This window comes from Carcharhinus amblyrhynchos, chromosome 16 (genome assembly GCF_965287045.1).
Source record: "Carcharhinus amblyrhynchos chromosome 16, sCarAmb.v2.hapA, whole genome shotgun sequence".
Taxonomy (NCBI): Eukaryota; Metazoa; Chordata; class Chondrichthyes; order Carcharhiniformes; family Carcharhinidae; genus Carcharhinus; species Carcharhinus amblyrhynchos.
The window spans coordinates 27,352,771-27,366,137 of record NC_137339.1 but is presented as its reverse complement, the minus strand read 5'-3'; the positions used below and the strand labels follow the sequence as shown (position 1 = coordinate 27,366,137).

Below are 13,367 nucleotides of genomic sequence, written 5' to 3'. Positions count from 1 at the left end.
CTCAACTCCAACCTGGCAAAAGGGCAATATTAATCCAGCAGCTCCTTGGAATGCCAGTGTTAAAGTTAGAAATGGGGGTGGAGGGAGAGTAACACACCAGTTTTCTCTGCAGATCTTACAACACTCTGCCTAAAAAATAATCAAGGGGGGCATGTTTCACATCATCGTGCAGGGGATGGAGCTTCAACACATTGACAAAACCAGGCCACACTGAGATCAGGGCACCATGTTTAAGGTGCATCCCAATTATAACAGGAATAAACCACCCCTCGCCCACCATGGAGGTCTCAGGAGCTCCACTCCCAACCCCCAGTCAGAGTTGGCATGGACATGCTACCAATCTGGCAGTGCCAAACTGCACTAAGGGGAAGTGCTAAGGGCACTGCCAGGCACTGCCTTGGCCACGTCCCTCACCTTTATGCCCCCAGGGAGACCCTTACAACACATTCAAGTCTATGTGAACCTGTTGTAAATGGCACCAGCGTGATGTCACACTGGTGCCCACTGAATGTCCGGTGAGAAGAGAAGTCCTGGAGAAAGTGCCCACTAATGACAGCTCTCGGGGGTCTCGCAGTGTGTTTCACGTTATTTCACCAGTGAGGGGCCTGGAAAAACGGAATTTGGAAATTCCCCGGCACAAATCGAACTTTCAGGATTGTGAGCGCGCGCTGCCACTCCCACAGACGGAGAGCACAGGCTCAAAATTGCCGCCGTGGTGTAAAATTTAATGTTGACTCGGTAGGCAAAAACAGCAACAAAATTTTGAAAAATCAGCTTGAAGATGGCCAAAACGCATATGTGTCAAAACTACCAGCGTAGTTTATATTAAAGTCTCAAACCAAAGGAGAAAAGATGTCAATAGGTCTTAAAACTTCAATGACGTCAGTAATTTGGCAAACGTTTAACCTAAAATTAACATTCAAATTACTTTTATTGTATTGTTAGCGATCGTGTACCTGTATATGTGTTGCCTCCCTTGTAGCGTATTTTTTGGACTGCTTCTAGAACTTCATTTGTGGTGGAATAAGTATTCAGGTCCCACTCTGTCCTTGGTTCACCACTGTACTGGGTTAAACCTGTTTTAAGAATAATCATCTTTAACAATGAAGGTGTTACATTACAGGATGTCATATATTGGCTGGAATTTGCCAGCTGTCCCACAGTGGGGGGTTTCTATGGCGAAGGCGGCTTGCCATTGGCCATCAGCAGAATCTTCCGCTTCCGCTGAAGTCATAACAACTTGTATGGTTCACCTGTCCCATCGCCAAGGAACTGCTTGCAGGAGTCAACTTCAGCGGAACTAGGAGATCCTGCCAACAGAAAGGACTGGAAAATTCTTCTCATTATTTTGTACATTTTGCTTGCCGTATTAATTTACAATAACACCCTGGGATAAAAGCAAAATACTGTGAATGCTGGAATCTGAAACAAAAACAGAAAACCCTGGAAAATCTCAGCAGGTCTGACAGTATCTGAGTAGAGAGAGTAGAGCCAACATTTTGAGTCTTGATGACCCTTCGTCAGAGCTAGACATAGCGGCAGCGCTATTTTGGAAAATGCCATCATCAGAACAGATGCAGCAGAGATGAAGGGTCTGAGAGAATGGGATGGAGTCCTTACAGGACGTGGGGTGTGAAGAGCTGTAGTCAAGGTAGCTGTGGGAGTCGGTGGGCTTGTAATGGATAATCATGGATAGTTTATCTCCAGAAATGGAGACAGAGAGATCAAGGAAGAGGAGAGATGTGTCAGAGGTGGAAGGTAATAGAGGGTGGAAATTGGAAGGAAGATTGATAAATTTTTCCAGGTCCAGACGAAAGCATGAGATGGCACTGAAATAGTTGTCGATGTACTGATAAAGGGGTTATGGCAGGAAGCCAGAGTAAGACGGGAACAGGGATTGCTCCATATTACCCATAAAGAGACAGGCATAACTGAGGCGCATGTGGGTGCCCATAACCACACCTTTTATTTGGAGGAAGTGAGACAAGTTAAAGGAGAAATTGTTGAGTGAGAGAACCAGTTCAACCAGATGGAGGAGTGGTGTTGGATGGGGATTGTTCAAACCTCTGCTGGAGGAAGGAGCGAAGAGATTTGAGGTCATCCTGGTGAGGATGGAGGTGTGGAGGGAATGAACATCCATGATGAGGAGGAGGAGCTGTCTGGGGTTGGGAGACTATGAGGTTGGAGGCTGTTCAGGGAAGATCTCCAGAGGAGATGAGGTCATTGACAATCCTGGAAACAGTGGTTTGATGTTCCATGGATGGGTCATGGTCCAGGGAGAGGTAGGAGGGAGTGTCCGAAAGTTGGTGCTCAACCTCTGTGAGGTAGAGATTCATATGGCAGACAACAGCAGCACTGCCCTGTCAAAGGGTCATCCTGATTCAAAACTATTCTCTCCCCACAGATGTTGTCAGACACACCGAGATTTTCCACCATCTTCTGTTTTTGTTTCATATTTTTTCTCTATTATTTCACAGGATATGGGCGTGACTGATCAGTCCTATTTCCCCTTAACAAGTGGTTTAATAAGCCATTTTGGGGGCAGCTAAGAGCTGTCACATTTCAGCACGTGGCACAGTGGTTAGCATTGCTGTCTCACTGCGTCAGGGACCCGTGTTCAATTCCGGCCTTGGGTGACTGTGTGTGTGCAGTTTGCACATTCTCCCTGTGTCTGCATGCGTTTCCTCCGGTGCTCCAGTTTCCTCCCACAGTCCAAAGATGTTCAGGTTAGGTAGATTAGCCAGGCTGAATTGCCCCTTAGTGTCCAAACATGTGTAGCTTACAGGGCTTAGCTATGGTAACTGCATGGAGTTGGGGGATAGGGTGGGGGAGAGGAGCTGGGTGAGATGCTCTGACAGAGAGTTGGTGCAGACACGATGGACCAAAAGGGCTCTGTGAGGATTCTATGATTCTATGAAGGTTCAGTTACATATGGGTAAAAGCAGCAGATTTCCTTCCCTAAAGGACATTAGTGAAAAAGATGGGTTTTCACTATAATCCAATAATTACACAGTTACTGATACTAAATTCTTACTTCAGATTTATTTAATTAACCAAGTGAAAATTCCCCCTCATTCATAGTGAAATTTTAACTCATCCTGAGGTCATTAGTTAGGATTACTTGTCTAGTAACGTAACCACTATGCGAACTATATTTCCTGATGGAATTAAAATGTTCCTGTGCACATTCAGTATGTTCACGCTTCCACATGGAGATCTTAGAATCCCTACTGTGCAGAAGGAGGCCACTTGGCCCATCGAGTCTGCACCGACCACAATCCCACCCAGACCCTATCCCCACATATCTGCCCTGCTAATCCCCCTGAAACGAAGAGTCAATCTTCCCTAGCCAATCTATCTAACCCACCCATCTTTACAGTGTGGGAGGAAACCGAAGCACCCGGAAGAAACACACGCAAACCCGGGGAGAACGTGCAAACTCCACACAGTGACCCGAGGCTGAAATTGAACCGGGGTCCCTGGCACTATGAGGCAGCAGTGCTAATCACTGTGCCACTGCACTGCTCCTAACCTTTTGATCTTTTCCTTTTATCTAATCATCTCCTAAAGGCATTAACTTGGATACCATTCAGTGAGTGCCAGAAGCATCACAATATCTTATTTAAGTACTCTTCGCACATGTGTGGCTGCGTTGACAGCATAACTAAGTGTATCACAGCAAATGTTAACACGGCTAAGCCTGAACTTGTCCTCACCAAATACTTAGACTTAAGTAATTTCTAGAGTCTGAGTGATCAAAAACCAAGAGTGATTATCCTGCTGTTTTCATTCTCCTCTCATTCAAGGCTGCATAGCATCATCTACAGCCGTCCCACTCCTAATCAGTTGACTTGGCACAGGCTACGGAGGGCTTTTCAAACCTACAATTTTTTTAAAAAAAATTCAATATTTATTTCAGTTTTGAATCAAAACAGAAAGTGCTGGAAAATCTCAGCAGGTCTGGCAGCATTTGTGGAGAGACAAACAGAGAGGGCGATCTTGAGCGATCGAGGGAATGGTGGCAGGGGCTCGAGGTCCGGTGAAACCCGGAACTCGCAGATCTCAGTGGCAGGATCGCAATTTCCAATATTCACTACCCCTCGTTGGCGACGTCATGGGATTCACACCCACAACTGGCATCAACTTGAGTTAATTACACTGCCATACAATACCATATTATTAAAGATCCCTTCTCTCTGTACATTGAACCTGAGGTGTATTTTCAGATCTCACCAGATGAGAACTTGTTGTGGAGACACCCCCCAACCCACCAGAGTATAAATGTGAGTTTTAGCCACACCCTCTGCCACCCCGAGGGAGGGGTACATGGCCAGGTAGTGCCCTGGCAGTTCGCCCAGCACTGCCCCTTGGCAGAGTTTGGCATTGCCAGCTTGGCACCCTGCTGAGCTGCCAGTGCCAATCTTGCAGGACTAACCTGTGCCAGGGGCTGTGTCAGGGGCAGACCCCAGAGGAAGCCACATGGAGGGGAAGTGGGGGAAACACTCATTACTTTGTAGTGGTGAGGGGGAGCAGATGTGGGAGCTGGGGATGCCGGCGTTGGCTGTGTGGCTGGGGGGGGTGGGGTTTGATATTCAGGGTGAAGGGGGGACAGCTGCCTGCAATGGCTGTTCGTGCGTCGGGGTGGGGGGTTGGAGGGGGGACGGGTTGCGATGTTTGAAGGAAAGTGGGAGGTGCCAGCACTGACTGTTAGGGAGGGGGGCGTTGGCGATAAATGCCAGCTCTGATCGTGAGAGGGATGGGGATGGGCGGAGGGGGGGTTTCTTTTAAACATGGCACCCTAATCTCAGTGCAGCCAGACTTTGCTGGCATGCCCTCACCATGACAGCATGAAACACACCCACCTGTTTGCTTTGGAGATCTGGAGAGAAAGATCTGGAGAGAAAGCTGACTTGTTTCTCTGGAAAGAAACACTTTTTAAAGATTTCACCCAGATGTAACATTTTGAGTCTAATATGACTTCTGAATGTTTTCAGAATTTGGAACAAAATCGGACTGGAAACATTTGTCGGAATTTTACCACCTCACCTGCCCAAGGCTAATGAAGAATGCTGCCTGTGATCCCTGCCTGCCCCAATTCTGGGGCGAGAAAGGCAGTAAAATTCTGGCCATTATCTCCATTTTTATCTGCAGATGCTGCCAGATCAGTTGAGCTTTCTGTGCATTTTCTGTTTTTATTTCAGATCTTCAGCACCCTCAGGATTTTGCTTTTATTTTAGTGTTCATCTCATTTTTCCTGCATTCCCATGATGTGCACTCTCCTTTGAGGATCATATTGGATTGGGCGAGGAAATGTCAGCATAGTACTCAGCTGTTGTAAAGAAAGGATGCTATCTTATCAGATTACTTTAGCAAAGTGGTAATATGAAAATCAAAAAGGTGGTTTTGTTGTTGCAGAAGGAATTGTTGAGACCGGATCATGGGTAACATTTGCATATCTCCTCCTGTTACTACCCATGAAGGGAGCACTAAAACCAAGCAATAACCCGAGGAAAAAAATTGCAACATCTATTGTCAATTTTTCCAACCATCAAAGCACTATAGTCCTGAATTGCCTGGGCTTGAGGGAACAATACAAGAATGTATATCCATCTGGAGATGGAGACACAATTCACATTGGACTTGGTTTCGCTATGTCCCTGCTCTGTTTGCTTCTGTAACTAAATTTCAACTCCATGTGGGCACTTCTTACCATCAAACCAGAATCACTGCACCCCTGCTATCCAAACCCACATCATGATTTCATTTCAGGAAGTGGGACTGCAATGACTGTATCCTGATGCCAGATGGCATATCCATTCTACCTTTATGTAGCTGGGGAAAGTATACCTTCTTGAAATGATTACTCTTCTTGATTACATTTGTATATTAAGTCTGCTCTTTAATTAGAGAGAGGAGATGGTAAAGGGAAACAAGTTAAAATGACAGTATTAAGTATTAAGCCATGGTTCAGTACTTACCAATTCGAATTCCATTCATATCAACATGAAAAGGTGTAATTAAATTTATCAAAAACTGACGCACCAAACGGAAGTTTAATCTGCCAATACTCCAAGACCCATCGATGAGAATTATAATATCAGCAGCGGTATTCAGCTGGCACTTAAACCCAGATCCTGCAATGTTATGAGAATGGTCTTTAACAATGCATTGAGTTAACTCCAGTGCAGCTAGGTAGATGTGTTAACAAAGATTACAGCAGTAGACAGAGGGACATCATCTAAAGGTATTTATTATTCATGCACTGACATTTTCATTTAGCATCATATTACAAGTAAGATTCTGAAATTGTACACTGCAATTTTACTATCATAATCTTTGACACAAATATAGGGCTGAAAAATATCAGAGTGAGGAATCGGACACCACACATTCCGCCTCTCCTCTAGAAAACCCATCCAAATCCATAAAGAACTACAGGAAGGAATAATGAGGGCCAAGTGGAACTTAAATCCCTGGGGCCGGTAGCCAATCCAATTGGCTGGCAGCTTCATCAGTCCCGACAGTGCCAGGAAGGCGCCAGGAACAGCTACTCACACTGTTGGAGGAGAAAGGACCCAAGGCCTTGGATCCCTGGAATTGGTAAGTCCAGGGTTTTGGACCATGAGCGTTTGGATAGGTTTAAGGGCAATGGAAGGGAGGCTTAAGGGAGGGGGTTGAAAAGAAGGGAAGAGAGTGACTTGGAGCCATGTGGGGGTTACCTGGTGACTGGCAAAAGACAGCTCCTGAAGAGTAATTCCAACCCCAGCCCCCCAATTCCCTCCCCTCAAGAGCTTCAGAATGCTACCTTCCAGTTCAGATGTGAATCAGATGTCTGGTGAACAGTCACTGTCTTGTGATGTTCCCCAAATTGCCCAATTAATAACCAAATGGCAAGCTTATCATTCAATTCAGGACAGTGAGCAGTGTTAGGAAAACAAAGGTGGTTTTAAGGGATTTGTATTTGTATTGGTAAACATTACAAATAAAGTATAGCTTTAAATTGGTTGAATTTAATGCTTCTGCTGAAGGAAGGATAAACATACAATTAGGTTGATGTTGCAGAAAGGTGTTTGCATATTTTGGTTCAGTTCCACCTGTACTTCTATTGTGCTGAGACAGGGTTATGGCATGAATAATTAATTGACAGAAGCATAAAGTCTTTGCTTTTGGGGTCCTTTTTAAGGTAGAAAGACTACTTGAATTTAGTTTAAGTTGGATTTGCAGCTGGAGATAGGACACCAAGGAATGAACATCTTTCAACTTTGCTAGAAGAAAAATTAGACAGAACAAGGAGGCTGCAAAGAGGTATACTCACAAAGAACCAGATACAGTCCGGTCAACTAGAGGATTGGGACAGAAAGAATGTTTTAGGAAGAGTGAAGTTAAGGAATGGGAACACAGCACTGTTCAGGAGAATTCAAGGGAAAAGTAGATGAAGTGCTCTGAATTGAAGAGACAGCTGCAGTAACCAGATATAAACTGGAAAAGCTAAAGTAAATCAAAAATTTGGTAAATCAAAATAAAGTCTGGGGATCAACGGTTAAACCAATTGGAACAGTTTATACAACAGTCAAGACCAAGAAATTCTAAAGGGGAAGTTGTAAAACCTAAATGCTGGATTATTTATTAAAAGTCAAGTGGAAGCTTTCTTTGAAGTTTGGAAAACATGAACTGGATTTGTAATGCAAACTTTAACCGCCCACTCTCACAATCCCGGTTGATGTTATAACTAATGTTATAACAATGCTGATGGACAGCATTGTTGTTTAAAAGAAGATTTTAAAGTGTGCTTTTCTGAAAGTGGAATTTGAAATCACTTGTGTGGAAGTCGGAATTCAGTGAGAGAAGGTGGCTCATAATGTAAAGACTATCTGGGGAGTTTGAGGAGAAATCCACAGACATTCACTTGGGTTCAGAGAGGAGTGTGTCTGACCATAGCCAGCTTGTCAGGTTACAGGGACATTGTGTTACTGAGACCATTGTAGTTCAAGATATACTTTGTACCTCATGTTAAACTTAAACTTTGTGTATATTTGTGAAGGTCAGGAGGGAGTAAAGGAATTTTCTATCAGAATCCAACTTTTCATATTTAAAAACAGTTTTTGGGTTGTTAAAACCAATTAGAGGTTCTGTGACTCTTGTTTCTCCACATATTCTAAAACAAAAAGCTGGGATTCCATTCTGAGATCTTCCCGTTCAGTTAGAACATCAACTGGGATTGTAAGAGTGGGCTGTTAAAGGTCAATGACTAACAGGAGGCTTTCTAGCTCTGAAGCAGCAGCAGGATACATGGCAGGTTAATGAGGGAGAGAATGCCTCAAGATACAGACATTCTCTCTCCAACTTATAATAAGTTATAATGAAGAATAGAATCACGGACATTGTAAGGAGGTGGAATCCCTCTGCAGGTTGGCCTATGACTGAAGCTGCAGCCAAGCTAGTGTGAAGGACCTGTAGAACCAAACAACCTACAGTGCAGAGGGAGGCCATTCGGCCCATTGAGCCTGCACCAATAACAATCCCACGCAGGCTCCATACCCATAACCCCACATCCCCCTGCTATCTGCTGCGTGTGGACGGATCATCCCTGTCACCTCGCCATCCTGTCAGAAAGTGGCCTGGGGACAGCTTGGAGCCAGGAAACTGGCATGCCAATCACTGGCATGTAATTTTATGGCCATCATCTCCACGTCTACTCCATTCAGAGTTTATAAATTCAGCTCCAACTTACAGATCTATAGTAAATAATCTTAGATTTAGCATTTTCCTTGCTGGGTTGGACATCACCTCTATTAATTGATGTGAATGGACAGATAGCCATTTTGTTCTCCATGTCCAAGTCCTACCTATTCATCATATAAAGCTCTCTGGCTGGTTTTGATAAATCATAATTCAACTCAATTTCATAATACATGATTAGGTGAAAAAGTTTGATTTGCCCTCCCCCCCCCACCACTCGTCCCAATATCAGCAGAGTCTGGATGAGGCCCCTAAGTGGCTATTAACTGGCAAGCTTCCCATGCCAGACCTGTAGGGGACAAGAAGGTATGCGGAAGAAAGGTCACCCATTGAATTTTATGACCCTCCCTGTCTCCAAGACTACCAGCAAGGGAGCGTGAAATCCAGCCGTATGATACATAAATCCATATTGTTATAAATATGCTACACATTTCAGCTTGAACTAATGATAAATTCAGACAGGAATTCCTCACCGGTGGTTGGAAATTCTTCAGGTGCATCTTCTTCCTTTCGTTTTTCTGGTCCCATTTTCCTTTTATTTTTAGGCAAAGCCTGAGTTGTATTTTTCACCTGTGACGCCCTTCCACTTTCACTGGGGGTAATGTTCAATTTCTGCTTCTTTTTATTCTCTGACATTTTATCGGCTGATTTTCTTCGCTCTGAACCTTTCACTGCAATCGTTCAAAGAAACTAAGACTGGAGTTTATTCCAAACAGAATGCCACCGTTTCCCCCAATCCACAAATGGAAAGGTATTTGGTGTAAAATAATGAGGAAAGATTTTTGGGGTTGGGACATCTGAGAGGCAGCATTAGGTGCCCCTTATCCGATGCCCTCGATGGTAGACTCATGTCATTTGCGTAGCCAGGTTGAGGCAATTGCTGTGGGCAGAGGGGGTGGGGGAACGGAAGTCATTGGGTCACAGTGGGGCTGGTAGTGGGCTATTGAGATTTTTGTGGGATCAGAAGGATCCATACTCTGTCCGACCATACGATTATTTTACCATACCAGACTACAGCAGCAGCCTGCAGTTGTTCCCTTCACGGACCACTGGTTAAGTCAACCACTACGTGGAGATGCCGGTGTTGGACTGGGGTAAACACAGTAAGAAGTCTCACAACACCAGGTTAAAGTCCAGTTTATTTGATAGTAAACCCACAAGCTTTTGGGGTTTGCCCCTTCGTCAGGTGAGTGCAGAGTTCTGGTCCAGAACTCTCACCTCCCCACCTACTCACCAATTTGTGCTGACAGAGTAGGCAGAATGGTATTTTCTTGTTCCTTTATTCTTACACATTTATAAACCTGCTCTGATTTTCTTTTGGTACATTTTTGTTACATAAAAAGGATATTTTATCACCTTACCTCTTTTTGATTGCACCCCATGCAATGTTTCTATTTGATGCAGCTCTGATGAATTGCTCGTGGAGTTACTAACATCCAATCCAGTGCCATTCTCTCCTGCTGTTCCTGTTATCCTCTTTTTGTCTTGCTTACGTTTGGAAATTTTTTCTAAATGTTGTTCTTTCAGGACATTTACTGAAATGGAAATAGCAAAATAAGATGGGTGAAAGAAGCACTTACTCATATTCATGCACAGTGCTGACCAAACTTACAACAAAATCTGTTATTCTGATTACCAAAATGTAAATAGAATAGTGTTTTATATATATGTTTAACGTTCTTACATGCAATGTGTGAATCATTGGAAAGACCTCCATTTATTGCCAATCACTAACTGCACTTATGAAGGTGGTGATGAGCCTCTTTTTGAACCAGTTCTTGTGGTGTAGGAACACCATTGTACTGTTCAGGAGCATGTTCAGGTTTTTTAGCCAACAGCAGTAAGGAATATCAATATATTTCCAAATCAAAATGGTGTGTGACATGGAGAGGAACTTGGGTTTTCTCTTGCATCTACTGCCCTTATTTTTCTAGATTATAGAGATGCTGAAGGAACTTTGGTGAGTTGTTGCTTATGTCTTGCTGCACGGAGTGGGGTGGTGGAGGAAGTGAACATTTAAGCTGATGGATGGGGTGCCCATCGTGGGGTGCTTTGTCTGAGATGGTGTTGAGCTTCTTTCATGTTGTTTGAGGCATGCTCATCCAGACCTGTGTTGGGTACTCCATCACACTCCTGACTGTGCCTTGTAGATGAAGGACAGGCTTTGGGGGGTCATGTGGGAAGTGCATGCACGGAGGTCTCCATGGGGACACTGACAGACTCTATGGTGAACCTGGTCTCGCAGATTCTGCCAGAGATGCGAGCAGACCTGCACTCCATCACTGGAGACATGGGTGAGCTGTTGCAGTGGATACATGACAGGGCAGAGGGCATGGAGCATCTTCCAGATGCTGTTTCTCTCCAGGAGTCAGGCAGGGACCCTCGGCATCCAAAAGGAAGAAAGCCGGCTATTGGACACACCAAGACATCCATCAGGACTGTTTGAAGTTACCTGGTCACTCTGAATCCCCTTGCCTGTGACTTCATCAGCTTTATCCATTGTCACCACAAAGGGAGCTGCAGCCCCACAGCAGCACAGCCAGAATAAGCCAGGCCCCTACAGGCCTTGGATCTCCAGAGGACGGGGCCAAGGTTATCCATGGCTACTGGGCTCATGAGGGCTGCAATCGGGCCTCGTGGGGGTTTGGGAGGGGCAGCAATGTGGGGGTCTCGGGCTGGCCAGCGATCGGGAGGCTGACAGTTCGGGGACACTGCACACACACAGAGCTCTGGAACTGTCAGACATCACCATGAATTGGCCCTGCCCCCACAGCTTTTACTGATATTCACAATTGTGACCTCCGCATTGCACAGAGTGTGGGAGATTCGAGTCTGAACTCTTGCTGAAAAAACAATCATGAATTACACCAGTTTTCCCGCCAACTCAGCAATTAGAATTTTTTTGGGAGAATCGACCCCTGAACCTTTGCCCTTCAAACACTCACCTATCATTAGGCCCTGGCATTGTAAAAACTATTTGCATTCCAGTAAAGATACACATGCCTATCCTCATCCTCTTGATCCTCCGAATTCACTTTTAATATTTGCACCAACAACTCTTGGCTTCCCTTCACACATTACTGCACCCTCACCATTTCACTCTATTGGTTCCCAGTGTTCCCATTCACTGTCACCATCCCGTCCACTGCCGATTCCCTCAGCTTGCTCCCTCAGCATCCAACAATGACATCATTGGCCACTCACTCGGAACTCCTTCACACCTCTGTACCTCCATATCTCTCCCATTCCCCTTCACATGTCCACACCTCTCATTCCCTTTCACGTCTCCCAATTCTTCTCCACACCTCCCTCTTTCCCCTTCACACCTCCCTCTTTCCCCTTCACACCTCTACACCTCCCTCCTTCCCCTTCATATCCACAGCTCCCCCAGGCCCCTTCACAACGGCAGAACCATCCTTCCACCTACCCGCCTGCCGTCCAACATGGCCCTTCCCACCCACCCCTCTCCCCCACCAGCTCTATATTAGGTCTCAGTTCATTTATTTCAAGATACCCGTTAAATCTTTTTTCTCCAGCACCTACAAGCTCCCCTATCCCCCTCTTGACCTGTACATTTCCAATTTCTTCATTCCTCTCCTCTCCTGACATGCAGCATTATGAATGGCGGAGTAAACTCGAAGAGCCTAATGGCTTCCTCCTGCTCCATTTTTCAATGTGTCGGATCAGATATGTTCTGGACCAGTGTGATTTCCTGATGGCGGGGGGGGGGGAGGTGGTGGGGGTGGTGGGAATTCCAGTCGGGCTTTCACCTCCATCTCACGAGTGGTATGTACTCTGTTTCATGCTGGCCTCTGGTGGGAATTCCGACCCACCATGCAGTGAGAGTGAAAGACCACGCCATTATTTCATGGTGTTGGGAAACCAATTTCTCAGCTCTTGTTTAATGTGTCACCCACGCCCCCAAAAAGCATACGTGGAGGAGGCCGCCAGGGACTGAGAAGTTCAACCCAACTATTTGACTATTGTTAAATATTTAAGAAAGAAAGAAAGAATGTACATCTATCTGACTTTATTACACAAAACAGGCTTCAACTATTGCATTGAACAGACTGCAGGGAAGAGCTTGAAAGCTAAGGTTAATTCCTGGAGGTTGCAAAGAACTGCATTCTCACAAATGAACTTTCTTTTGGCGTAATGCTGTTCCCGGGTTCCATTTAGCAGTAATATTTGCAGTGTATACTCTTGAGTGGGGGAAAGGCCGACAACAGTTGCCTTTGCTATATTTGTCTTCAGGATTATTTCCTGTTCAGAGATACCTGTAAAAGAAATAAAATGTAAACACAGAAGGATATTTGCAATGATTGAAGAGTGAGACATTCACAATGTCAAAATGAAATCAGGCCTCCTCATAATAGCATACTGGAGCAACATTGCAACTTCAACCCCCTATAAACACAAACTCTAGCAATATCAAGTATTATCCTTATTACATTGCACCTTGCAGTAATTGCAAGGATTGGCAAACACCAGTTATGATAACAAACTCTAACGGTTTATTTCCTAGCAGAAAATTATGCAGAGCACTTTCACGATGTTAACGCTCCCAGGTCCACTCTCGCTGCAAAGGCCATGCTGTGTGGCAAGATCCCTGTGCTCATTCCCATTCG

At 44.9% G+C, this 13,367-nt stretch overlaps 1 protein-coding gene across 1 annotated transcript in view; it reads right to left on the bottom strand.

The window, feature by feature from the left end:
• LOC145353921 (collagen alpha-1(XIV) chain-like) overlaps positions 1-13,367 on the bottom strand; it is a 141,597-nt gene that overhangs the window by 108,334 nt on the left and 19,896 nt on the right. Inside the window, exons 4-8 of the mRNA XM_080204918.1 lie at positions 12,873-13,016; positions 10,101-10,274; positions 9,213-9,410; positions 5,979-6,134; positions 957-1,076 (exon numbers count right to left, since the gene is read on the bottom strand). Coding sequence (XP_080061044.1) covers positions 957-1,076; positions 5,979-6,134; positions 9,213-9,410; positions 10,101-10,274; positions 12,873-13,016 — 792 coding nt within the window. The remainder of the gene's footprint in view (positions 1-956; positions 1,077-5,978; positions 6,135-9,212; positions 9,411-10,100; positions 10,275-12,872; positions 13,017-13,367) is intronic.